Below are 27266 nucleotides of genomic sequence, written 5' to 3'. Positions count from 1 at the left end.
TTGGTTGACTGCTACAATGTCAAGCCTCTAACCCTTTAGAGTTCATAAATCTCTGAATATAGCTGACAGAGTTGTGGAGAGTTTTGAGTAGTCAGGGACTGGGGAGAGCAGCCTTCCTTATAATTTGGACTGCATGTGAAATTAGCATTTCTATTCCTCCAGGAATCAGGCAGAGGTCAAAAAATAACCTACACTATTAAGTTTCCAGGATTTCATTGGCTGAGCCATCCTGGAAGTTTCCCCCTTGCTGCATCCTCTGCTGACATCTAGCGGCACACATTTAAGAAGGGCGAGCCTGCTCACAATTAGCAGGATTACAAAGACTTTGGGTACTTACAGACTCTCCAAAAACAAATGGCTAAGTCCCCGAGGGCTGAAGCTCTCAGAATTACGTGTGTCGCACGGGTGTCCAAGCAGACGGCAAAGCCATCAACCCTCCAAAGTTATTTTTAGAATCCGTACTGCACAAAAAGTCTGGGTAAAGGAAACATTTGAAATGAACTATTTGGATAATCTCTAAATGATTTCAAAATGACAGAATCTTATTAATTGATAGTCAGGCCTAATTATTTATAGGAAATAGAAATCAAGTGAAGCTGAGCCTGCTTGATATCCTCCTGGGCAGATTTTTAAAGTGGGTGATGGGGAAACGGACTTGGCCCAGTGGTTAGGCCGTAGGTCAAACCCCGGGCCTCCTTGACCCGTGTGGAGCTGGCCCATGTGCAGTGCTGATGCGTGCAAGGAGTGCCCTGCCACGCAGGGGTGTCCCCTGCATAGGGGAGCCCCACGCGCAAGGAGTGCGCCCCGTAAGGAGAGCCGCCCAGCGCGAAAGAAAGTGCAGCCTGCCCAGGAATGGCACGGCACACACGGAGAGCTGACACAACAAAAAGAAACACAGATTCCCTTGCCGCTGACCACAGCAGAAGTGGACAAAGAAGAACGTGCAGCAAACAGACACACAGAACAGACAACTGGGGGGTGGGGAGAGAAATAAATAAATAAATCTTTAAAAAAAAAATTAAAAAAAGTAAAGTGGGTGATGTAGCCCAGTGTTCACTTTCTTGAACTTGATGTACCTAAAGTGGTTACATAAATGAGTGTCCCTCCTCCCAGGAAATGGACGTGGGAGAGCTAAGTGTTAGCAGAGCTCTGCTTTATGCAACCTACTCTCAATTGTTTAGAAAATTAAGAGATAGAGATAGGTGAGAGAATGATAGAACAAATACAGCCGGAAGCTAAGAGTTGGTAAACCTTGCTATCTGGGTACAGGTACATTGGAGCCCTATGTATTATTTCTGTATTAATTTTTGCGATTCTCCTGTCAATTTTGCATTTCAAAAAGAAAAAGAAATCTCTACTGCCGCCTGCTGTTTCTTTTGTGTCATTCCACCCTTTTAAACCGGACGTTGGAAGACAGTTCGGATATATTCAAACGCCTTGAGGGTCAGACCCTAAAGATATCCCAGATCTGCCCTGCAGGAGAATGCGCATGCCAGTGTCTTCAAGGAAGGGGTGCCCTAGGCAAAGTAAGGGCACCCCCTTCTTTTTTCCCCAACATCTTCCTTACGATGGCTTACAGTTAATGGGGGCCGCAGTGGGCCAGGCAATTACGCTAAGTGCTTCCTGCGCAAAGGCTCGTTGCTTCCTCCCGACGACCTCGTGGGGCAGGTGCGGTGTTACCTCAGCTCCCCCAATGAGGAACTTGAGGCTGAGTGGTGAAGCAGCTTGCCCAAGGGCCAGGAAATGAGCTGCGGTCTGCTGCTCCCCAGCCTGACCGCCCCTGCCGCTGCTCCCTCTTGGCCCCTCGATGAGCGTGGCCCCCAGGGACAGAGTGAGAGGGGAGTGACAGTCGCTGCCTTCTCAAGGAGCAATGCCTATCGAGTCGGTGCACGTTCGCTGATTAAAACACACCAGCCACACTGCCGCCACATCATCACTGGACTGCAGCTGTTGTAAATCTCACCTCCTAATTTTATTTCGAGAACACTAGCTTATGTTGATCGCACCCCTGGCTCGCCTCTGACTGTGTAGAGGTGGTTTGGGAGGACAGTGCATGGAACCTTCAAATATTCCATTATCTAGTATATAAAAAGTGACCCTTGGGAAGCAGGTTTGGCCCAATGGATAGGGCATCCGTCTACCACATGGGAGGTCCAGGGTTCAAAACCCCGGGTCTCCTTGACCCACGTGGAGCTGGCCCATGAGCAGTGCTGATGCGCGCAAGGAGTGCCCTGCCACGCAGGGGTGTCCCCCGCGTAGGGGAGCCCCACGCGCAAGGAGTGCGCCCGGCAAGGAGAGCTGCCCAGCGCGAAAGAAAAGTGCGGCCCACCCAGGAGTGGCACCGCACGCATGGAGAGCTGATGCAGCAAGATGATTCAGCAAAAAGAGACACAGATTCCCGGTGCCACTGACAAGAATACAAGCAGTTACAGAAGGGGAGAGCAATAAACAAAAAATAAATCATAAAAAAAAAGAGTGATTCTGTGAGCGCACCCAATCCCTTTTGCATGGTAAAAATGGATTGCCAGCTTTACATACTTACAGGTTCATTATAAATACGCTGCAAGGATCAAATAAAGCTTGGCCATCCAGATCAGAAATTTCAAATGCAGTTGAACGCACTATGCGGTTTGCCTATCATGTTTGTTCCAAGTCGTATGATTGCTTTTTAAAGTTCAAAAAAGTTTTTATCTCTATTTTTAAAAATATTTTTTTATTAGAGGTGTTGCAAATTCACAAAACAATCATGCACATGTGTGGAATTCCTTCACAACACCCTCCACTAACACACTACATTGTTATGGAAGATTTGTTACAGATTATGCGAGAATGTCATCAGACTATTACCCCTAACTACAGTCTACAGTGTATTCTTGGTTATTTTTTCCATACCACCCTATTTTTAACACAGTTCCTCTTTAGCATTGATGCAAGAATATTACAGTATTGCTGTTAACTATAGCCCACAGGTTACATTGATTGTATTTTCCCCATGCTTCTCCACATTCTTACTGCCTTATAACAGTGATGTACATTTGTTTTAGTTCATAGAAGGACATTCTTGTATTTAGACCATTAACCTCAATTCTTATTCATCTCTGGGTTGACTGTTGTTATTCAGTCCCTAGATTATCCTCTAGCTTTCTTTCAACTGAAATTTACATCCCTAGACTACCCTTTTCAGCCATAATCCCACCTGCAAACTCACTATAATGTGTTACCATCAACTAATCTATATGTTTTAAAATATCAAAAATATTTGATCCATATTTTTAAAAATGTTCATTTGTAATTCATCTAGAAAATTCTAATGTTCTATTTCAAATCAACAAAACCCTCCAAAAATATTGGGCCACTTTGGTATTTGATGTAATTCACAAGTTTATTCTTCCTGGAATATATCTGGAATACAATCGTTTGCACACGGTGTTTCATATCATCTCAAATGTCTTATCTTTTCTTCTTCTCTGAGGGGGCTAGCCGTGATGAAATTAAAATCAGGCTAAATATATTTTGACAATAATGCAGTGGCAGGTATAGAACAGGATGAGAACAGAGGAAGAGGAAGGGGATAAAAGTAGGTAGATACAGGAGGCAGGATTTCCTGATGGGGCATGGGCAGGAAATCAGGGTTTCCTGGTTGGGGATCTGACCCCTGTCACGATGGAAAACCCCATGGAAGGAATGCCATTGAGAGCAGAACTTCAGAGATCCTTCCAGTTCCTCTCCTTCCTTTTCCCACTCCCTTTTTCCTTCCCCATCTGAAATAATCACAGATGCTCCAAGGGAGGAAGATAAAGTCTAGAGGGCAAGTCCGCTTCCCTCATATCTTGGGATGGAATGAAGAAGAAGGACCTGGGATTTCATTTTTGGAGTCTGAGCCTCCCCCTTATTTCCTGCCCAACCAAGTCTGACACAGAAGCTGAAGCACAGCAGATTTCTCATGATGTAAAGAGAAGGGGAAAGGAATTAGAATTAAAAGGAGAACAGGGAATAGAAGGGGGCTGAAGGAACACCACGCATGGTTCCAAAATTGTTGGGGGGAGGATGAGATCATTTCATTTCCAAGTCATTCCTGATTGCCTTGTTTAATTCACTGTCATTCTCAATCTTGTTTGCAAAGCAGGGGGTTCAGAAAATGAGAAGTGAAAGATGGCTAATGATTCTACGTGAGAAAATATGCGAAATTGAGCAACTTGCATTTTTGGTGTATGGAAGTCCCCAAATATAGCATACTCTCTTTGTACATCCTAGGGCTTTTATGATTGTCCCAGTCAGAAGATCGGTCTGTCCACAGATTGTTCACCTGATTGACTAAAGTAATGGATGAATGCATGGCACTGTGACACTTTTGAGATTCTCCTTTCATGCTATTAGGCATTTACTTGCAAATGCATCATTTATGTTGCATGAGGTCTCACTCTCTTTTTTGTGTTACAGAAACCAGCTCACACTGGTGTAAGTAAAATTGGCCATTGATTGAAATGTCTAGGGGCAGATGGCTTCTGGCAGGTTTGAATCCAAGGGGATAAAAGCTGTCAACAGAACACCACATTTTGCTCCCCATCTGATTTCATTTCCTTCTCAGGCAGGCATGTTTCCCATGGTGAAACAAGCATAAACTTCAGACTTAGATCATCTGCAAAGCTAGACATCCCAGTGAGAGAGAGGATGAAGAGTTCTAAGGCAGTCCTGGGCCAATCTCTGACCAGTTATCATGCCCACAGGAGGAGACCAGAGCTGGGCTACCAGCCCTTTCCATGGCGGTGGGTGATGGTGGAGGGACAGTAGTTATTCTGACTGGAACCACAGGACATTAACTTCTCACAAGAAAGAAAGGTACTATTGGCCAAGATGGGAAGAGAGCTGTTGGGTTAAAACACACACACACACACACAAAACCAAACAAAAAACCACCATAATATTTGCTGCATGCCCACTGCAGCACAAGCTGGCATGGAAGCTACAAACACAAGTGGCAGAAAATGCTTCCATGCCATTTAATAATTTCAGATCTACTAGGGATGCAAAACAAGGAGAAACACCCTGGGAGCAATGATTCTCAACCTTGACCACACATCAGAATCGGCTGGATGCATTCAACCTGCTGACAAGTCAGGATTCTCCAGAGATTCTGATTCATTTTATCTAGGACACAACTGGGATTGGGAGTTCTTGAGGCTCCCCAGATGGTTCTGATGTGCAGCCAAAGTTGAGAACTGTTGGCATAGGCCCTACTTTCTAGGGAATAAAGAAATGAAGATGCTGGAGAGCAGCTGCTTGCTAGTTGTGTTGGAAGACGGAGTTGGTGGAGGTGGAGAACAGTGATAGCTAGTAGGCTGAGATTCCTGTCCTGGATAGTGAAGTTCTGGGTCTCCTTTTCCAGGGCAGGTAGGTAGGAGCCCATCCACAATTGTATAATGTTGCTGATCAGGTCAGTGTGAAGGGCGTAGCGATACATTAAATCACCTGCCACTGGAGACCGCAATTCTAACTTTCTACTGATATTCCACCCACTGTTATTCATAAGAGGCAGAAGAAAGTGACTTGAATTTTGGCCTCTTTCTGTATCTCTTATTTTCTAGTGGGTTTGAACCAAGGAACAGAGAACAGGAGAGCAATGCAGGAGAAATAAAGTTCAGAGTCAAAATAGAAATATCGTGTGTGCAGAAATAAGGGGCGCTATCCTTTCTGTTCTCAAAGATCCTAAGCCATATTGCTGAGTAAAATCTTCAGACTAGCTCTATCCAAGAACAGGTGTCGGAAGAAGAAGGAGTTCTGAATGTATGTGCTTCTGAGTTTGAATCCTTGTGACTAGATATTATTAGAATTTTCATTTGGTATTTGGTAGCCTATTGAATGACTAAAGTTCTGCAGTTTCCTATTGCTGGAAATAATACCTTCTCTAGAATGGACAGTTTAGACATCAACTTAAAATGTCTGCCCATAGCTGATTAGAATGCTTTGTATTTGGAAGGTTAAACCAGTTTTGTTTTGTTGTTTTGGCTTTTTTTTTTTTTTTTTTTCAGTTGGGTTTTGAGGTTGGTGATGGAAGCATCATCACTTCCTTTGGCTGAATTTTAAAAGTTGCACAGAAGTTAGCAAGTTCCCTTCTTTTGGTTGTAACTGCAGAGCTTCCTGACATTGACACTCCTCAAATTTATTTAGAATCATGTGGAGATTGATGTTTAGAAACAAAAAAATCACCGGTTTGGTTAGTGTCCATTTGAACAGTCTCAACAATGGAATTGCTTACTGCAAATGACGTACTGTGACTTACAGGAATTCTTTCTTAATTTTCTACTTTGACAGGGCAAATGTGACTCAACCTTGCCTGAGACAAAATCAGCTACCCCAGTAGAGGTAAGAAAAATTCATGTTGGTTGATTTTCTTTCATGCTTATATGAGCTGCATTTGAAAAAATGTTGAATGTGAAGTCTCTTTTTTTCAATTTCTTTGGTTGTTTGACACTGTCCAAAGTCTAGCAAAGCAAGTTGCCATGTGGTTTTTAGAAAAGTGGATTCCTAAACAGTAGAAATTGAATTATGTGACATTCTGTGTGAAACCTGAGTGCTTAGAGTTGTGCAATAATGTCTTTGTACAGTAGGGGTCTGCCTTGTGTTAAACTGGAAGTTTCATCCTATTAGACCTTAAGATTGTGTGTTTTATTCAGAATCTGGGGATCATTGTGGGTACAGATGAATATATATGTCCTAGGATATAATATATGATTTTGTGTGCAATGCTTATTTTAAACTTCCATTGTATACCTTCAAAATAAGTTGGAATTACATATGACAAAGAGGCTCCTAAGCTAGACAAACTTAGGACACTGGGACTGGCTCAAATACTGTGTCTAGGCTACAGGATTTTCAGGTCGCTGACCAGCTATCTTTAAAACTTTTGTGCATATAAATGTCAGGTTCTCAGTGAAAGATTTCTAGGAATTAGGCCTCAAATGAATAATTTAGAGGCGGTATACTTCTCATATTTTTTTCCTAGCAGCTATGTGGTTTTAATAATAACATTATAAATAAGGCAATTTATAACATACTTTTATTATTGTTTACAAGTTGTAATTTCTTCCAGCTCTCACAATACTATTACGTAATAACAGTATGTGTAACAGCGGCGCTGTAGAATTTACAATTATTAGTGCTAAATATTCACTGGCAGCCACGGCCAGTAAAATGGGGCTGTTCCTTGGAGGCACCAAATAGGTCGTTTTGAAACTTGGGTTTTCCTTAGGCTTATTTAAATTTAGATTAATTAATAATAAGCTATATTGAACAAAAATGCTCCTGAGTTTCTGGTATATTGGACAGCTTTCTAGCAGTTCTTGAAATTAAGTTTTTTAAAAAGGTGTTTCAAGGGAAGCGTGACTGTTTCTAGGGTCAACTTGTCCAGGTGGCCATAACCTGTGGGCGCGCGGAGCCGCACAAGTCAGTGACAGGCTTCCCAGGGAGACATCTGGAGCCTGTAAGTCCCTCAGGGGTTTGCTAAATCCCTGCTCGTTCCGGGACACCTGCAAATCCCAGTGGGAAGGGCATCAACCTCAGGGAATGGGAGAGATCCCATTCTATTGCTGGGGTCGTCTGCAGCTGTCATGGACACAAACGATGCTCCTTACAGAATTCTCTGGTTAATTTTTACGTCTTTGTGGTACTTCTGTTTGGTGTCGGAACACATTTTCAGTCACTGTTTTTTAAAGCTGTGGAGACACATAGACAACATAAGATTTTCCCATCTCAACCAGTCTTAAGCCTCAATTCAACTCAGATGGATCACATTCACAATGTTGTGTAGTCCTCACCATCCATTACCAGAGCTTTCCCATCGCCCTAAACAGAAACCTTGGACCTATTATGCCTTAACTCCCCATCCGTGCAGTCTTCTCTATCCCTGGAAAATGGCACTCCACTTCCGTCTTTATGAATTTGCATATTCTATTACCCGTAAGTGGAATCAGGTAGCATCTGTCCATTTGTTCTGGCTTATTTCACTCCACGTGATGTCTTCAAGGCTCATCTATGTTGTCACATGTATCAGAACTTCGTTCCATTTTATGGCTAAATAATGTTCCATCGTGGGAAACGGACTTTGGCCCAGTGGTTAGGGCGTCCGTCTACCATATGGGAGGTCCGCGGTTCAAACCCCGGGCCTCCTTGACCCGTGTGGAGCTGGCCATGCGCAGTGCTGATGCGCGCAAGGAGTGCCCTGCCACGCAAGGGTGTCCCCCGCGTGGGGGAGCCCCACGCGCAAGGAGTGCGCCCGTGAGGAAAGCCGCCCAGCGTGAAAAGAAAGTGCAGCCTGCCCAGGAATGGCGCCGCCCACACTTCCCGTGCCGCTGACGACAACAGAAGCGGACAAAGAAACAAGACGCAGCAAATAGACACCAAGAACAGACAACCAGGGGAGGGGGCGAACTTAAATAAATAAATAAATCTTAAAAAAAAAAAATAATAATAATGTTCCATCGTATATCTATGCCACGTTTTGTTTGTCTCATGTATTGATGACATTCAGGTTGGCCCACCTTTTGGCTATTGTGAATAATCCCGCTGTGGACATTGGGGTGCAAATGTCTGCTTGAGTTACTGCTTTCATTTACTTTGGGCATATAACTGAAAGTAGAATTTCCAGGTCATGTGATAATTCCATGTTCAATTTTTTGAGGAACTGCCCAACTGTTTCCAACAGCAGTTGTACCATATTAAATTTCTACCAACAATGCACTAAGGTTTTTTTATTTCGCCACATCCTCACCAGCACTTGTCGTTTCATGTTCTTTAATAACGGTCATTCTAGTGAAATGGTATCTTACTGTGGTTTTGATTTGCATTTCCCTAAAGGCTAACGATGTTGCACATTTTTTCATGTGCTTTTTGGCCATTTGTATATCTTCTTTGGAGAAATGTCTTTTTAAGATGTTTGCCCATTTTTTAATTGGGTTGTTTTCCTTTTTATTGTTGAATCGTAGGTTAAGTTTAATAATAAATTCCACTATGTTGGTGCAATTGTCTGGTATGAATTGGATTTCCTCATAAAAATTTTGTCAGTAGAATTTTATGGTTAATGATAACTGATCCATGACCATCTACAATCTCAAAGCGGTTCTAAATATTTTCACTAAGTGACCAGTTAAGTATCTGAATACTATTTTTAATTGTATCCAAATTTAAATAAACTTGGAAAACATCACATGTTTGGGGTGGGGGGGGAGAGCCTTTTTATTCTTTTCTTACCATCTCTTTCAGTGTAGTTTATAGACTGCCCATGGAAAAAAAAGTTAAGCTCTAGTTGGTAACTCTTGGTAAAACTTTATTTGGCCCCGTAGAGATGAACAAAAAAATCGAGTCTCTTGGAAAATCAAAAGATTTACTCTTATAAATGTCATCATCACCCCCCTTTAGACTGACCATACTAAACAGGCATTCAGAGTATCAAGACTTCACGAATATGTTTTGTTTTGTTTTTTAAAGGATGTACTGCGGGTTGAACCCTGAACCTCATATATGGAAAGCAGGTGCTCAATTACTGAGCTACACCCAATCCAAGTTTCTCTTTTTTTAAAATTTATTTCTCACTCCTTCCTCCCCCCACAGTTGTTCACTGTGTGTTCTTCTGTGACTGTGTCTATCCTTATCAGTGGCACCAGGAATCTGTGTTTCTTTTTGTTGTGTCATCTTGTTGTTGTGTCAGCTCTCCATGTGGGCGGCGCCATTCCTGGGCAGGCTGCACTTTCTTTCACACTGGGCGGCTCTCTACGGGGCGCACTCCTTGCGCGTAGGGCTCCCCTACGCGGGGGACACCCGTGCGTGGCAGGGCACTCCTTGCGCGCATCAGCACTGCACATGGGCCAGCTCCACACGGGTCAAGGAGGCCTGGGGTTTGAACCCTGGACCTCCCATGTGGTAGGCAGATGCCCTATCCATCGGGCCAAGTCCGCTTCCCAAGTTTCTCTTTCTTGATCATGGAAATGAACATGGGTAAACTGAACCAGAGGGGATCAGGTAGATGATTCAAACTGAGTACCAGGGATTGCGATTTATGTGGAGGACACCATGTGCAAATTATTTCTTTAGGAAATGAATGACCAGTCCCATAAAGCCTGAATATATAAGAGCCATGGGTGGAGTTGGAGAGCTTTCCAAAGGAGAGTGGCTATTTCTATCAAACCTTCTGCGTCATGTCTGAGGCCAGTACCCTGGATAGCCCTAGAGGCAGTATTTTCAGATTCACCTTGAAAATGATCTGCAGGGCTCACTTCTTATTTTCAGGGATAAAAATGTAGAAATCAGAGTTCAAACAGCATCACCTGGGAGCACAAAAATTAGGAGCAAAAAGGTGGGAAGGTAGCAGTGATTTAAAAGATAAGACGGATGTGATGTAGGGGCATTTTCAGGACTTGGAGTTGTCCTGGGTGGTGCTGGGTGGACATCGTATGTCCTCCCATGGCCCACTGGATGGAACATGGGAGAGTGTGGGCTATGGTGTGGACCATTGACCATGAGATGCAGCAGTGCTCAGAGATGTATTCACCAAGTGCAATGAATGTCTCATGATGATGGAGGAGGTTGTTGTTATGGGGGGAGGAGTGGGGTGAGGAGGGTGGGGGGTATACCGGGACCTCATATTTCTTGAATGTAACATTAAAAAATTAAAGACAAAAAAAAAAAGGTAAGACCGAGAGCAGTAAGAGTAAGAGATAAGGAAGAAGAGATAAGAAAAGAACTTTTCCTTCTGTTTGTCCCTCCCCTCCTCAACCATCCCTTTTTCTCCCCTCTTTCCTCCCCTTCTCTTCCCTGCCCTTTCCTTTCCCTTCCCCTCTCCCTTAAGATATATCTTCAATAAAGGTATGGAAAAGTTTGTGTTCCACACATTTTTCCGCCAAGTTAGAGGATTGCAGGTGCTCTTGTTTAAAATCCTAATCCAGGTTTGCTGCTGGGGCATAAGCAGGTGCTATATAAGACCTCTGACAAGAAACATGAGCTTTTACCAGGAATGGCACGGAAACTGCCAATCAGCCAAACATGGCAATTAACTGTCTCTTATGTATTTTACTGAATAAAACCTACAAGTTACTGCCAATGTAACAGCCAATTGAGTTTCTCTTTCTCTATTGTGGGATAGAGAAATCACTTATTTAGTTTTATAAAAGGAAATCTAAAAAGGAGACAAAGGAGGCTCAGTTTCCAAGGGAGAGTGTTTTCTTTTGTCCACGTCCTCAACCTTGACCAGAATAGAAGTAGCTTATTTAGACCAATTTCTGCCCACTTAGGGGCTATTTTGGTCCCCCACCCCCCTGCCCTCTTTTCTTACTGCTTTAGAATGAACTTAGGTGCCCCATTTTATAGAGGTGTGTTGTTCAATGATCTCTACGGGACTTCATGAAAAAGAAAGTTCTGTGGGACTTTATGAAAGAGAAAGCAACTGTTCAGTCAGGTTTCCTTCTATTTGAAGCAGAGGTGTGTGGCTGCTGTTGTAAGAGTGTAGAGTTGGAAGCCAAAGTAGCAATCTTTACAGATGGAGAGATGAAGGCATGGACTCCCCAGTCCCCAGACAAAGAGTGATAAATAAATCTAATGATAAATAAATCTGTGCCCAGATTGGGAGAACATGGTTAGCCCTTCCCACAATCCATCGACTGACTGCCTGACCTCAGTGTGTGTGTATGGTTTGGTTTTTAATTCTTTTTTTTTTCAAGATTTATTTATTTATTTTATTCCCCCCCTCCCCCGGTTGTCTGTTCTCTGTGTCTATTTGCTGTGTCTTGTTTCTTTGTCCGCTTCTGTTGTTGTCAGCAGTACGGGAATCTGTGTTACTTTTTGTTGTGTCATCTTGTTGTGTCAGCTCTCCATGTGGGCAGCGCCATTCCTGGGCAGGCTGTACTTTCTTTCGCTCTGGGTGACTCTCCTTATGGGATGCACTCCTTGCGCATGGGGCTCCCCTATGTGGGGGACACCCCTGCGTGGCAGGGCACTCCTTGCGTGCATCAGCACTGTGCATGGGCCAGCTCCACACGAGTCAAGGAGGCCCGGGGTTTGAACCTTGGACCTCCCATGTGGTAGACGGACGCCCTAACCACTGGGCCAAGTCCGTTTCCCTTTAATTCTTAATAATTTGTGAAACAATCTGTTCCTTTTCCAGATACCTTGATTTGCAAGGAAAATAACACGACCGTTCGCCTTAATCCTTTCAAAAAGAAATTTAGAGATTGAAAGGCTCTGGATAGGCCTGGCACTTGAGAGGCACTCCACAAAGATTTGTCAACTCCTGGTTTCTTTTTGAGAAGGGCTGGCATGTAGAGGCTCAGTCTAACAGGCTCCTGTATGATAGCAGCAGCACCAAAAGGATTCACAAAATTTTAATTAGAATTTTGAAATTGTAGCATGAGCTGGGTTCTCCTTTCTGTTTGGCTTCTTCTGCCTAAGCGCTAAACTTTTTTTGTCCCGGACCTAATTGGTTCTGTGCCTCTGCCTGGGTGATACGTGTGATTTTTCTGCTTTTTGTTGTCTTTTTCATCAAATTTTTCCTTACCTCTGTCTCGAATGCTGAAGCAGAAGCCCTGGTATTGATAGGTCTATTTTGCTTTCGATGGAGTTGGTAAGTGATGTGGGGAAATGGATGAAGGATATGGACTGAAAGCAAAATTTTGGTTGTTCCATCTGTTTTCAGAGGCAACGTTTCTGCAGTGGAGCTTGTTATTTATGCACAACACCAGCCGTCTTCCCCATTTCCAGTGCAACCCCCTGTAAAGGCGCTCTTCATTCATTCATTCGTTCATTCATTCATTCATTCCACAAAAATATTTATTGTTGGCTCCTGTGAGAGGCCCAGGTATTACAGAAAGGTAGGTGCAGTTTCAGCTCTTAAGAGCTGTGCCACGGAGAAGGAGGATTGGACACACTCCCCCGAGAGCCTTTCACTTAGCAGGAGAAGAACAGAATACCAGGCACTGCCCTAGTCCCGTTTACACAGTCTCTGCTTGTTTTTCTACTATCATTGCCATGGACAAGCAAGGAAATGAAGGTTTAAAAAAAAATGAAGCAATTTGTTCCAAGTCACGCAACTAAAAAGCGATGCCTGGCCTCACGCCTTTCAAAAAAATAGGGCGCTCTCTAAGTTCTCTTTTTATACAGCTGTACGCCTTACACCTTCCAACTTAGTCCAGCGTCTTCTACATTATGTTCTCCTGAAACAGAGCCCTAGGAAACTGTGGCTCTCTTTTATAATCTCCTAAAAGTGCAGCCACGTTATCGTTATTATTTCTTTTTATGACTGGAGGAGTTATGTGAGACTTCATAGACACCAGTGTACTGTGTTGACTGTGCGTGAGCTATGGGTAAACCATAAGGAATCCATAAGGAATCCATAAGGAACTCAGTGTCACAGGACATAAGGGGAGAGGTTTAAAGCATTAGAGTGGAGGCAGGGGGAGGAGGGCCAGGGGAGGGGTCCTGGAGAGCTCACGGCAGCAGCCACTTACCTCACGTCGTGGAAGAATTCCTTTGCTCTGATGGGCCCAACCTTAGGAAGAGCCGTGGGGGCACCTGGGACCTTCTCAGAGCACGTGGTGTTTGTGGGGAGCACAGTTTGAGAAACACTGCTTATTCATTCCTAGATAAATACTTCAGGGTTCTTAGAACGCAAATACCCATAATTGCTTCGGCTGGTTTTCCACCTTGAGGAGTTTTTCAAATTCCTCTTTCAGAAAATGTGATGTGGCTCTGAGACCGATATTCTTCTTGTATTATTTTATTTTGGGATATTTTCGTTCTTTGGCACACACAACGGCTATTCTTTACATCATTGTAAATTGAATAGAAGCATGGTCAGATTGGAATGGCTCTAGACTCGGAGCCAAGAGCCCTGACATCGAGTCTTACCTTTGCCCCCAGTTAGCTATTTGAACTTGGTAATGTCATGCCACTTTGTTGGGCATTGTCGAAATGATGGAATCAAATTAGGGAGGAGCTTTAAGATACTTTGAGTACTTGGTTTTCTTTCATAAATATGTTTGTACATATATATATACGTACACACATAAATATATGATATGTAATATGTAAATATATTATACAGAAAACATTATACATAGATATAGAAGATGTTTAAAGATCTAGATATTGGTACAGATATAGATATGTAGCTGTGAATGTATTTGTTGCTTTTGTTCTCCAGGTTTCTTTTAAGAATTTTTTTCCTCATGCTATTAGAAGTTACCTTTTCATGATTTAGATTTTCCATTTCATGTGCCAAAGAATATTGACACACAGCTCCCCATGCTTGGGGGAGCTCCTGCACCCACCTAAACAGATAGTTGAGTAGAAGATCAACTCCACCTGACCCCTGTGCCTGCTTGTTGTTGCCTTCACTTCCTCCTTTCTACCTTTAGGCTGTTTGAGTCTTTCTCTTCTTCCTCTCCTGTCAACTTCCTGCTCTGTCTTCACCCCACTGTTATCTCATTCTGTCCCTTCAGTTCTACTACAAAGATTTTGAAAGAAGGGACAACTGAGCTCCAGCTTGTTAAATCCAAAATGCAATTCCCAGGTAACTTCTTACCTTACTTGATCTACCAGGAGAAATTTGGAAGGTTTCCTGCTCTCCTTCTTTGGGAATACCCTCTTCATTCAACTTCTATGGAATCACTTCCTCCCGCTTAACCTCCTGCCTCATGGTTCTGCCCCTTCTTCTGGTCCCATGGTGGCATTTTCTTCTGCCCATCACTTAATTGTCAATGAACCACAAAACTCTGTCCAAGCACTCTTTTGGTCTCGTGGTGAAGCAGAGCTCGGACTCATTTCTCTCTGCCCCACTGGATGATATTCTGCACTCCCTCTCCTCAGTGGCAGTGGGTGTCACTGGCTCGTCAGGCAGTAGTCCAAAAGTGGGGGACTAGTAGGCTGTGTACAATACGTACAAAGAAACGGAAATACCCTCTGTTCACAAATTCCTAGACTGTAAATTCCTTTACCTTTTAGAGCTATCTAGATACTTTCCATTACTTCTAGATAAACACTAAAGCTCCCACAAGAAATGACTCTACAATTATTCATGAAAAGTATTATGACCATGCAATATAATTCAGTAATTCATGGCAGATGTGCAGGTTTAACCGGATTATTCAGTCATGGATTTGAAAAAAAAATCTTTAAAGGATTGCTTGATACGTTATTTTATTTTATTTTATTTTATTTTTAAATATTACATTCAAAAAACATGAGGTCCCATTCAACCCCACTGCCCCCACCCCCCACTCCCCCCACAGCAACACTCTCTCCCATCATCATGACACATCCATTGTACCTGGTAAGTACATCTCTGGGCATCACTACACCCCATAGTCAATGGTCCACATCATAGCCCACACTCTCCCACGTTCCATCCAGTGGGCCCTGGGGGGATCTACAATGTCCCGTAGTTGTCCGTGAAGCACCACCCAGGACAACATGCTTGATACATTTTTATTTCTCAAGGTAAGACAATATTTAAGTCTTTCAAAATAAATGACTCTTTATGGGTGGTTAACATTATGGAACACGTAGAATTGGATTCCTAATGCTGGATTGGTACTACCAGTATTTGGTTCACTTGTATGATGCCTCTTAATTTATAAAATGCTTTTCCTTAATGCCTTTGTATGTATAGTGAGGAACTTGAACAAATGGGCCGTTCTAGCTTTCCTATTTTATTTTCATAGATTGTTCATCAGTGCAATCAAGAATTTTTCTTGCTCCCATTTTTTTGTTCTTCTTTAATTCATTATTTAACAATCCCGTAGATAATATGTTTTATGTCCCAGGCAATTGTCCAAGCACCTTAGCAATTTAAGTCATCTAACGCTCATAACCACGCGAATGTTCACTGTGATTCCTACTACCCCATTCAGATTAGTCAGGCTTCTCTAGGGAAACAGAATCGACAGGAGATATCTGTAAAAGTATGAGATTTTATCAAATTCTCTCACGTGATCATGGGGATGCACAAGTCCAAATTCTGCAGGCAGGCTGCAAACCAGGGGCTCTGATGAAGGTCCTTGATGAGTTCCCAGGAGACGCCGGCTGTCTGAAATTGAGCTGGAAAATTCTCCCCGAATGCTGAAATCACGTCCCCTTTTAAGGCATCCAACTGATTGGATAAAACATCACTCACTGCTGATGGCAGTCTCCTCAGTGGATTGTAGATGTAATCAGCCATCCATGCAATCAACTCACTGATGATGAAAGTCCATAAATGCCCTTGTATTATAATTAGCCCAGTGCTTGCTTCGCCAAAGAGCTGGGTACCGTTACCGAGCTGACACATTAGCCTAGCCATCACACCATTTTACAGATAAGAAAATTGAGGCAAATAACTTACTCAAGATCACACAGCTATGTGGTGGAGTCTGGATTTGAATTCAGGCTTTGGAGCTCTCTTCTTAGCTAGGATGCATAGCTATGATGCCATGATGTAGATTCTTGCTGAAACCATAAATTTCTCCTTAATTTCTTTTGTGGAAATAACATTTTTACGTACTCTACATACAACTCTTTGATAATCAAATAGAATTTAGCATAACTCTTCGCCATATGTTTTCCACACTAAGCAAATGACATCTAGTAGGGTTCCACTAAGCCTGGAAATTTTGAAAATTGTCAGGCAAGAAATCGGACTCCTGCTATGGTCTGTGTTTTTTCCTGGTATGTTTAAATTAGTGGGTCCCAAACTTAAAAAAAAAAAACAACCCAAAACCAAAAGTAAGTCACGTATCCTACATTAGGGTAGGTCTATTTTTTTATTGGGGCATTGAGAAAACCACATAATATTAAAATGCCACATGAATTCACCAACACCTTTTAAATAAAACTGAAATTTTATTCATCATGAGAGTATCCGTACTTGCAATTAGTATCACATATACCTGTAAAACGTCTATTTGGCCCATAGAAAAATGACTTGGGTACCTGTGTTTTCATGGGAATTTGTGGTAGCCCCTGTACCTTCACGCGTGCAATTCACAGCTCGGGAGCCTGTGTTCTTGGCCAAAACCCCGGGGATCCTGCATTACTTCATTATTCCTGTTTGCTCTTCGAATCATAGTGGAAGTGAAGACAATTTCATCTACATGGCTAGGATGGCAAAGAGCTGCCTTTTTCTGTGGAGTCGTCGATTTGTCTGCAAATTGGGGGCTACCAGGATTTTTGCCAGAGTTTGAATTTCTCAGTTTGGGAAAGAGTATAACCTTGACAGCAGCTGAAAGCCCAGATTTGTGATGTGTTCCTATTAGATATGTTTTCTCTAAAACTCACTTGCAGGCTTAGGTACCATGGTGACTATTGGAGATCAGCTCTAAATGAGAATAGGAGGACTTTCCCTCCAAGAATGCTTTCATTTAAAAATTGTTTTTACACATTCCTCTTGCTAAGTACTGTGTACTCTGCTACTGTGGTGGGATTTAGGATGCGTCATCTTCCTCTCACCCCACCCCCACACATGCAACTTTTGAATTCTGTGACCAGGATTAAGACTTTTAATAAAGAATGGTGACCCTAAAATGCATTTGGGGGTTTGAAGTTGTTGAGTATGGGATTAGGGGAGATGGGACTGTGGATGGGTGTGAGCATTTGGTTCTGCTCCTGGACTCTGTGTAGCCCACAAGGCAGTGATAGCAATTCCTTTAAAGCAGTGGCAAAGCAGCAGTGATAGCTGTTTTCCAAAGTAATTTCTTTAAAAAATGTGTTTGGAAGATGAGTAAGCCACGATAGTGTGATGACTCCTTCCCTTGGCATAAAATAAAGGGCAATTTCTTGCCATAGTAACGGTGACAAAATGTAGTCCACATATAGCTGCCTTTAAATTCCATCTGAAATGAAAGGATCCTTCTGCAGAGCCATTCGATCCAACATGACTACAATTTAGCCAGAGACCACATTTATTTGGCAAATGCATTTTCATGTGTGCTAAGTGCCTTTGATTTGTACGGGAGTTTGAATTGCATTGCCTTTGATATAACCTGAAAGACTTGTACTACAAAACTAATCATTTTAGGCCGGGGTTATTCAAATCCTTTGTTTCTCCATTTCTCCCATCCTCCTCTCTCTTTGACCAACCCAGTGCTCAGGCACACTGCCACCAGACTGGAAAGAGGTGAAAAGAATTGCCAGTGAGCAGGCGATTTCAAGGCACTCAAGAAAAATGTATGCTGCAGGAAAGGTGAACATTTTCGGCTGAGCTGATTTTGAGTTTTCCCATGGCTTGCGTTAATCTAACCTAGGTTAGGTTCCCATTACTGTGATGACAGAGTAGAACTCATAGCCTTCATAATCTAGAGTCTCCATTCTAAGCAATCATCTTATCTCCCTTACATTCAAAATATGGCTTAGGTAAGGTCAACTTTGGTTTGGTTGAGATGGTTTTGCTACTACTCTTGGGATTTCTTCTTTGGGGTAGATATACCCCAACTATCTTAGGAAGCCTCTGTTTTTACTCTGCATGCAAAATAATGTAAGGAAATGCTGGTGCCCCAAACTCTTCTCTCTCCTAATAAGTCTCCATTTGATGGTATTCTGGGCCAGGCTGTGAATATTTCCCCAAATGAGGTGTGCGTTGAAGAGTTACAGACAGTAAAAGAAAATAAGTGTTGGAAGACCTACTCTCCAGTTCATTGGTCTCACCCAGGACAACTAATGAGCATGTGCTGATGGACAATTACCACACCAAGGAACCGAGAGGGTCTACAACTGCATGCAAGAGAGTCCCATCCCTCGGCCCTATGGGATCGAAGCCCCCTCTTAGCTAGAGGTGGAATGGACATCACCCTCCCAGAATCCTCAGGACTGGGGAATGAATTACGGGCTAAAGTAGACTTACTGGTATTTTACTATAGACTTGTTATGATTCTAGCAATGGATGAAATTATATCATTGATGTGGAGGCTGTGGCCCCTGGAGGTGCTGAGGACATTGACAGGGAAAAACGGGTGTAATGTGGGGGCATTTTTAGGACTTGGGAATTGTTCTGAATGACATTGTAATGATAGATATCAGCCATTATATATCTTCCCATAACCTATAGAATTGGGTGGGAGAGAGCGTAAACTGCAATGTAAACTGTAATCCATGCTTAGTGGCAATGCTCCATCAATCGCAATGAATGTAGCACACTATTGAAGGATGTTGTTAATGTGGGAAAGTGTGGGCGGTGTGGGGAGTGGGGCATATGGGAATTCCCTATATTTTTAATGTAATATTATGTAATCTAAGTAATTTAAAAGCATTTAAAAAAAGAAAATAAGCTTTCCACTTTAATTCCCACATGCTTGTGGCAATACTAGAACCTTGACCATTTACCCCTCTGCTAAACGGAAATTCAGTAAAAAAAATTCTGTTAAGTCTAAGTCAAGCCTGGATACCATATTCTTTTGATAGAGCAAAAATAAAATAAAATTTTTAAAAACACAAAATATCCAGGAAGGACCTCCAGGAGCCCAGGTTTCAAGGAAAATATTTTCTATTGCCCACCCTCAGCAGTTAGACATACTGTGGACCAGGGTTTGAAGAAGCCTAAGTTCTTTTATGGTGTTCTCCATGGCCATTGCATTGGTCATTGAAAAAGGAAAAAGTTGGGGTTGTGAGAAGTTGAGTCTTCAGCTAACAGCAATGGGTAGGAGACGATGCTGCCAGTGTGTTCCCCAAAATACTGCTTATTTCTGTGAAAGACTTCATATAGATTTTAAGTTCCAGAACTTTCCAAAGGGAAAAATCAGCTTCTGCTGATCTGACAAAGGGAGAATTCAAGCCTGAAATGCATAAGAAATTTGATGAGAACATAAAGAATAGTGATTGATATTAATTTTATTGTGTTATTATTTTGTTCCACTATCAGGAGCAAAATAAGTAATTGGTGAAATCTGAAAAAAAAAAAACATGTTTTCCCCCATTGCATAATTTAGAGTATCAACAATATATAGCCATGCTTTCATCTCAAAATAACAGCTCAACATGGGATCGTTCTGTTTTCAGCCTGCAATAATTGCCAATGGCGCCAGAGTAGAATGAATTGCATACACAAAGGTGCAAGACACATGTTTTCTTTTTTAAATCCTATATAATAGGTTCCTAATAAAGTGTTTCTAATAGAAAGTATGATTAACAAAAGTTATACCTTAGAATGCCCTCTGAAGTGTGACCTAAGGGCTCTCTTCTCCGAAGTTCTCTCAGGTTGCTGTTCATCAGAAATATGTGTGTGCATATTCACAGATACACAAATACAACATTTATACGGATAAATTGATTTCTAATCAAGTCTGCCATTTAAGAGAAAGAACATCCCAGTATGTGTGCTCCAACTGCAATGGAAATGAATGAAAAGTTGTTTTGGTAGAACAAGTTTCCCGGAATAGAAACCACTTGAGAAAGGACAATTGCACTTCCACTATTTTTATTTGATTGGAAAACAGGTGTTGTATAGTTTAGCATTTTGGAGAAAGAAAGAGGTGGATCAGGGCGTCCATCTGTTATTAGAGCTGGACTCAGTCAAGGTCACTTCTGAACGTTTCGGTCTTGAACTTCCTCTTTCCCTTTGGTTCCTCCTTTTCACTCCTTGTATTTTTATACCCACTTATTTCCATAGCTACCTCCTTAACCCTGACCTCTCTTTGCTTCCCCCTAGAAGCTGATAGGTAATTGGTACTTTTTCATATTGCATCTTTATGTCATCAGAATGGGAGCCTGCTTATGTATTAACAAGAAAGGAAAGGAAACTCTTAACCCATGCCACAGTCTTGCTCTGACCCTACTACCTTACTTTCAAAGACTCATAATCAGGCAGAAACTCATCTGCTTCTGGGCTGCACCAAGGCAAAGTTTGATGCAAGAGGCTGGCAGAAGCACACGTGAGCTGTTTCAACAAAGAAAACAAAACCGATTATTCTATTAACCAGATAGGACCTTGTCCACGATGGCCAAGGAGGTGGCTGTATCTATGTGGGGTGGAGGATGTCTTTTGAAGCAGTGATGGAATGGATAATCCTTGCATAGTTGGTGCCTCAGTTGAAACAGTGCCACCTTAAAAAAAAAAAAAGCAAACGTTTGTATTGACCTTGGTCTCACAAACGTGTTCTTTTAGTTTAAATGACACACAACGATGGGACACACCCTTTCGTTTTCCGCTAAGGCTTGTTGGACTGACATTTGACAGGTGCACCGTGGGCACGTGTCTTGGACAGTTTTTAACCTTAAACTACTTCATGTGACCCTCCGGCTTTCTTTGATGGATTCCGCCAGCTGTTGTGATCAAGCCTGTTCGGAGACTGACTGAGCAGGGACTTTGTATTCAGATAAGAAAAAAACGCACCGCCTGAAGGCTGATTCCCACACCCCCCTTGCCCCTTCTCCTCCCCGGAGTTCGCCAGCACAGCTGCGGTTTTGCAACGCGGCACAAGCATTTGCTTCTCACGACCCGATAAGGAGAGGCAGAAGGCATGGGGCCAGGCTGCCCTCTGATTTATAATCTGTTGCTGCTGGAGAAGAGAGCTGAGGGGGAGGGAGGGAGGCTGGTCCCCAAGATGCAGCCTGGTGACGTGTTTAGGTAAAGCTGGCTCGGCCGAGATGATAAAAGGAGAGGCAAGACCATGGCTGGAGCGCAGGCGGCGCTGGTCGCCCGGGGCTCTTGAGCGTAAATGATGATCAGGCTGTCACACAAGAAACTGCAGAAACTCTTTCTCAGAAAGGTAAGGGGGAGAGAGCCGGCTCTCGAAGTGGGGATCCTGGGGAAGTTTTGACTGTTTTTATTTACTGCTGGGAAACTACTAAGGGGGTAGATCTTGTTCAAGGAGGGGTCAGTTTGAAAGTTATTTCCTGGGGCAGGGTGACATTTCGTATATTCCTGAAATGTAAAACTGTCCTGGGTAATGCAAAGGACCCTCCAGCATCCCTAGAGAGAGCTGTCATCGTTTATGTCGTCGTTCATCTTGTTTTTGAGGGCGTGGTAGAACCCTGTTAAATTTAATATTTTGGTTCTCAAGAGTGTTTGTCAATTGTGTGGATGTGATTGACTTGAATTTTTTCAGAAGCAAAGGAAAGGGAGTAGCCAAGGTGATGTTTCTTTAAACTGTTACAAAAAAGGCGAAGTTTTAGGTGAAAATTTAAGTCTGTCCATCTTTAAGTTAAATAACACCAATATTTTCGTAGTTATATGTGATAAGTATGCATCCTATTCCAATTCAAGCCAGGTCACACTGAATGGCTTTTACAATCTGTTGGTTGGACTTGATAAAGAAATTACTTTGAAATTGTTGTAGCTCACATAGCTCTCTTTAAAAGGAAAAGTATGGAATACAGGACTTTAAAAGTCTCTGACATATGGGGATATGATTAGGGTGTGCTCATGTTTTTTGATGAAACTGACTTTACCAACTCTGTGCATATATTTTTTTTGAATAGGGTGAGAAGTGTTCTGGTTCTCGTTATTTTAGTGTCTCTCTCTAACCGTCTACATGTTTAGTTCTTACGTAGCCTTATGGTTAATAAATATTAAATTGCTGTTTCACTTTGTAGTCACTCCTAAAATGATAATGTTTATATTGATTTTATTAGATGAATGTGTTGTTTCTTTCTGTTTGAGGGGTGAAAAAAACTGAGAGAAAGAAAATAAGTGACGTGTCCCCATTTTAGAAATGTAGATAGAGATACAAATAAAAATGACTGCCCTGGAATTCCAGGTCGCTACCCAATTCAATCTTTGTTTATTAGATCTTCAGTCATCATTTCTCATGTGGTTGATTGCATTGAATTAAATGGACACCGTATCTACAAGAATATTTCCTTATGTGTATATAACCCCTCTTATTCCCAAAGGACTTCAATAAAGTAAACAAATATAGCCAATACAAGATTTTTAAAATAGTTAAGTCCATCTATTCAGGGTAAAGGAAATAAGATAAAAAGAGTATATGAAACTAGGCATGAAGTCGGTGCATAGAACACTGACACTAGGCACAGCATACTTGTGGATGGTGCCCATAGATTTAATTCTGAGAGTGCTAACTTCCCAAAGAGTGAAGCACAGGCTGTGGCAGAATTCAGTGTAGGTGAAAAAACAAAACAAAAACAAAACAGTTGTTCAGGAGCACACATCTAATTCTTTAGTCTTGAGAGAAGCACCCCCTGCAGGGGCCCCATAGAGAGGACATTAAGTAAAGTAGTGATCAATAGCCTCAAAAATGGCCTTCTATTAAACACAAGGCACCCCTTAATCATCTTTTCTGTAATGTTCTGAATCGTAGCCTGAAGGCAAAAGGCCAAAAGACAAAGCAGAAAAAAACATTTTAACAGGAGGCAACCAAATGTGGGCCAGGTAAACAGCTCTCTGAAGATGGAACTTCATCCAGCAATCCATTTGAAAACATCTAGAAATATGTGTGGATGTTGTACAGTTCTTCATAACTTTTCAGACAGTTCTTCATAACTTTGGTTGAGGAAATCACTACTCTTTGTTAGAATTTAGTGGTCCTGGCTTTCAGTTCCATGACTTAGTACCACGAATACGGATGTTAGAGGTTTTGAGGAGAGGCTCAAAATTTTTTGAAACTGGAGGGGGGATTCTTAGAAATCACATAGTCCATCCCTTCATTTGTAGAGGAAGAGACTGAGGTTCCTAGGAGTTGAAATGCCTTGCCCAAGATCACATAGCGAGTGAGCAGCAGAGCCAGGGACACAACTGGGTCTGCAGACACCTCTCCTGAGCTCTTTACACCATGATGGTCAAAAGTGATATTTTAGGGGAGTGGTCAGCAAACCCGAAGGAGACCTGGGAAATGACCCCTACCCATTAGTTGGTCATTTTTATTTCTTCAGCATTCTTTCAACAAATATGGCATGGGAAAGGCAAAGGTAAGTGTCTTGGTTTGCCAGGGCTGCTGTCACAGAGCAGTACAAACTGGATGGCTTAAAACGATAGAAACTTCCGGTCTCGCCCCTCTGCAGGCCATAAGCCTGAACTGAAGGCGTCGGCAGTGCCGCGCTGCCCCTGGAATGGGGAAGGAGGAAACAGCTCCAGGCCCTTCTCCTGGCTTGTGGTGGTGGTGCGTGACAGTCCCTGGCGTTCTCGGCCTCAGTCGTTGCGTGACGTTCTCCCCTGGCTCTGTGCCCGATTCCCCTTCTCATCAGGATGGCAGTCGTACTGACGTAGTAGCCACCCCAATGCAGTTTGGCCTCCGTCTTAATGAATGACATCTTCAAAGACCCTATAAAATAAGGTCACATGTGCATAACAGGGGGTAGGACTAGAAGATGTTTATTTTTGGCGGGACATGATTCAACCCATTCAACAGGGAAGGCCAAGTCCCTATATTTGAAAAACTGTTATTGGTATGACTGACAGGCGAGTACCTATAGCAAAAGGCAATGTCTACTGGCTCCCTGTAAGGAGGGTGAACTCCCTACCGCATGGCAAGTGGGGGGCAATGGCCCCCCAAAAAGGCATTATAAAGTTCCCAGCATGGGCAAGGCATTTTTCAGAATGCTGCTGCCTCGTCATTCTTGTGTGTCTGGTACTCATCTCTTTCTAAAATTTCAGATAACTGAGCATCCTCACTCAAAGAGTCCCTGAGCTTTTTCTAAGTCTTTGTTATGAACCCTGGCTGGCTCACGGGCAGATTAGTTTCAGTCTCTTTTCCCAGTTTCACAGGCATGAATGGCTGTCTAGAGGATGCATTGCACGGAATAAGGACTGCTTTAGAATAAGACATCTCGTTAGCCAGCTCTAAGTCACTAACAGTTGAAATATGTTTCTTGTGAGGTGATAAACTTCCACAACGACAACAGTTAAATCTGTTTTCCTGTGGATGTATTTTTAAACCGTGTGACGTTATTACTCAGCCGGCCTGAGTTTTGATGACTTTGTTTGTTTGACAATGTGGTGTAATATTAGGAAGATGGTTGTGGGAGGATGTTTAACAAGGTCAGCACAAGGTCAACAGAGAGAGAGAGATTTGTAGAAATATAGGACATTTTGTGTTTTAATATAGGGCAACTTCCAACAACACTATACACGGCTGTCTTGTAATATGAAGTGTAAGCCACAGTTTAGGGGGCTTCGGTAAGAAAATCTAGGTCAAGCAGATTTTGACTGGCATGGAATAAGGGATGAGAAATGTCATTGTATTGCTTTTAAAGCATAAAATGGAGAAGGCTTGCTACCACTTTTAAAAGACACCTAAAAATGCAAATAGCTGAGGCATTTTTCAGAGAGGTTCCTATTGAATATTATTTAAGAACAACTAATCCAAACTGATGACTATTTGAATTTTTATCCCCAGGAATATAATGACCTGAGGATGGGGAGGTCAGAGTCTTATAATTCAATAAGTATTTGTCAATTTATTGATGCTTCTTTCCCATCCTATCAATGAAAATCACCTTTCGAAAGGTGAGAAAGTACCTCTTATGGTACCTTGAGTTGGACTTTTTAGGGCCTTGTGACTGTAAACTTCTACCCCAAATAAATAGCCTTTATAATCCCCTACCCCCACCCCCCCAAAAAAGAGTGCCCATCCATCTGGTCTAGATTTCACTAAGAAAGCAACAAGCAACAAATACAAGACTATGGGGGGCAATTATGGGGGAGGGAGGGAAGGGAAAGGGGGAAATAATCAAACACTCTAGAGTAGAAATAGGAGGTGGGAAATGGAATTCTAATTCTTGCCTTATTGCCTTACTCTCTTAGCCTCGATTTTTCTGTGTGTGAAAACTGAAGTGTTTGAGAAAATGATTTCTACCACCAAGAAACATAATTTTCTATAATAATCTTAATCACTCTTATGGATCTATCACCCTTAAATTAATTGAAATGTTTAATATCCCATTCAATTTTTTTTTAACCAATGTCACTCTTTGAAGTAACGTTCCCTTTTATTTTTACCAGGTAATCCACAAAATAAGATTGTTCTCTCTTTCCTCTGAAACGTTCTCTTTCGTTGATTCTAAATGGTCTCTTTAGACCTGAGTGTGTTCCTTGGTTCTTGAGTCTCAAGCTGAGGATTTTAAGGAGCCTGTGTTTGCTCTGGTCTCTCTCTTTGACAAGTGCAGCTGCATTCCTTGGACTTCCATTGCAGATGTTTGTTCTTTGTGTGGTTTCCATTATATTAACAAATGGGTTTTACTTGGGGCTACCTTGTCCAGTCTGCTAGGCTGGCCTCTGAACGATTACAGGTTATTAATAATGAAAATGGTTTAAAATAATGTTTCTGTTTAAAGTAATGTACATCAATATAGCTAATTTTTGCATAAATGTGCATGAAACACTGATACAGCCTTTGGAATAAGGTTTTAAAAGAGTATAGCCATCCAGGTACAGATGAAAAAACCTTCTCACCGGACAGGAAAAAATATGATGAATGATCATCTTCATGTTCTCAAGTATTTTTTGGAGATAATACTTGTTCTTGCTCCTTTCTGTTCTTCTGAGTTTTATTTCCCATGGGAAGACTGGCTGCTGCCTTTCTTGATTGTCTTTGCTGCAAGGGCTTGATTATGAATAGTCAATAAGATCTTCTATAGATTTCTCGGAGTCTATGCGTGTCTTTGGCTAAGTATTAGAATCTATTAGGATATGAAGTCAAATGAAACTGGCTTGAACAAAAATTGGAATTTGTGTGGCTCAGGAATACTTTTTTTTTTTAAGATTTATTTTATTTATTTATTTACACACCCCTCACCCATCATTTGTGCTCACTGTCTGCTCTGTGTCCATTCACTGTCTGCTCTCTGTGTCTCCTCGTCTTCTCTTTAGGAGGCACCAGGAACTGAATCTGGGGCCTCTCATGTGGGAGAGAGGCGCTCAATCACTTGAGCCATCTCAGCTTCCTGCTTTGTTGCATCTCTCATTGTCCTTCCCCTTTGTGTCTCCTTGTTGCGTCAGCTCACTGCGCCTGCCCATCGCACCAGCTTGCCCTCCTGCCTGTCTTCTCCATGAGGTAATGGGAACCAAACCTGGTACCTCCCCTGTGGTATAGGTGGGAGCTCAGTCGCTTGAACCACATCCCCTTCCCTCAGGGATGCTTTGAGTCAAAGCCCTTAGATACTAGGATCCTCCTCTCCACACTCTTCGGTGGGGTAGGTCCCTTCCCAGGCTCCAGATGGTGGTCGCCAGCCCTTCCAGGCTGTCAGCATAGCATTGCCCCGGTCCAGCAGAAGGGATGAGCTGTTCCCCAAAGCCCAGACAAAAGTTCTGGCACTGAGGGCTGCTTTCCCTGATGGGCACAGTTTGGGTGATGCTCCCA

At 42.4% G+C, this 27266-nt stretch overlaps 1 protein-coding gene across 7 annotated transcripts in view; it reads left to right on the top strand.

The window, feature by feature from the left end:
* The window catches only part of RPS6KA2 (ribosomal protein S6 kinase A2), a 507583-nt gene that overhangs the window by 91958 nt on the left and 388359 nt on the right, over positions 1–27266 (top strand). For 2 of the 7 annotated variants that reach the window (XM_058289676.2, XM_058289674.2), the window contains one exon: positions 6313–6363. The exons of 2 other annotated variants lie outside the window; for them this stretch is intronic. In XM_058289676.2, coding sequence (XP_058145659.1) covers positions 6313–6363 — 51 coding nt within the window. Of the gene's footprint in view, positions 1–6125; positions 6215–6312; positions 6364–21396; positions 21717–27266 lie in introns of those variants that run through there. 3 more of the 7 variants (XM_058289677.2, XM_058289680.2, XM_058289678.2) reach the window with 3 other exon arrangements.

This window comes from Dasypus novemcinctus, chromosome 28 (assembly GCF_030445035.2).
Source record: "Dasypus novemcinctus isolate mDasNov1 chromosome 28, mDasNov1.1.hap2, whole genome shotgun sequence".
Taxonomy (NCBI): Eukaryota; Metazoa; Chordata; class Mammalia; order Cingulata; family Dasypodidae; genus Dasypus; species Dasypus novemcinctus.
This window is presented reverse-complemented; position numbering and strand designations above follow the sequence as displayed.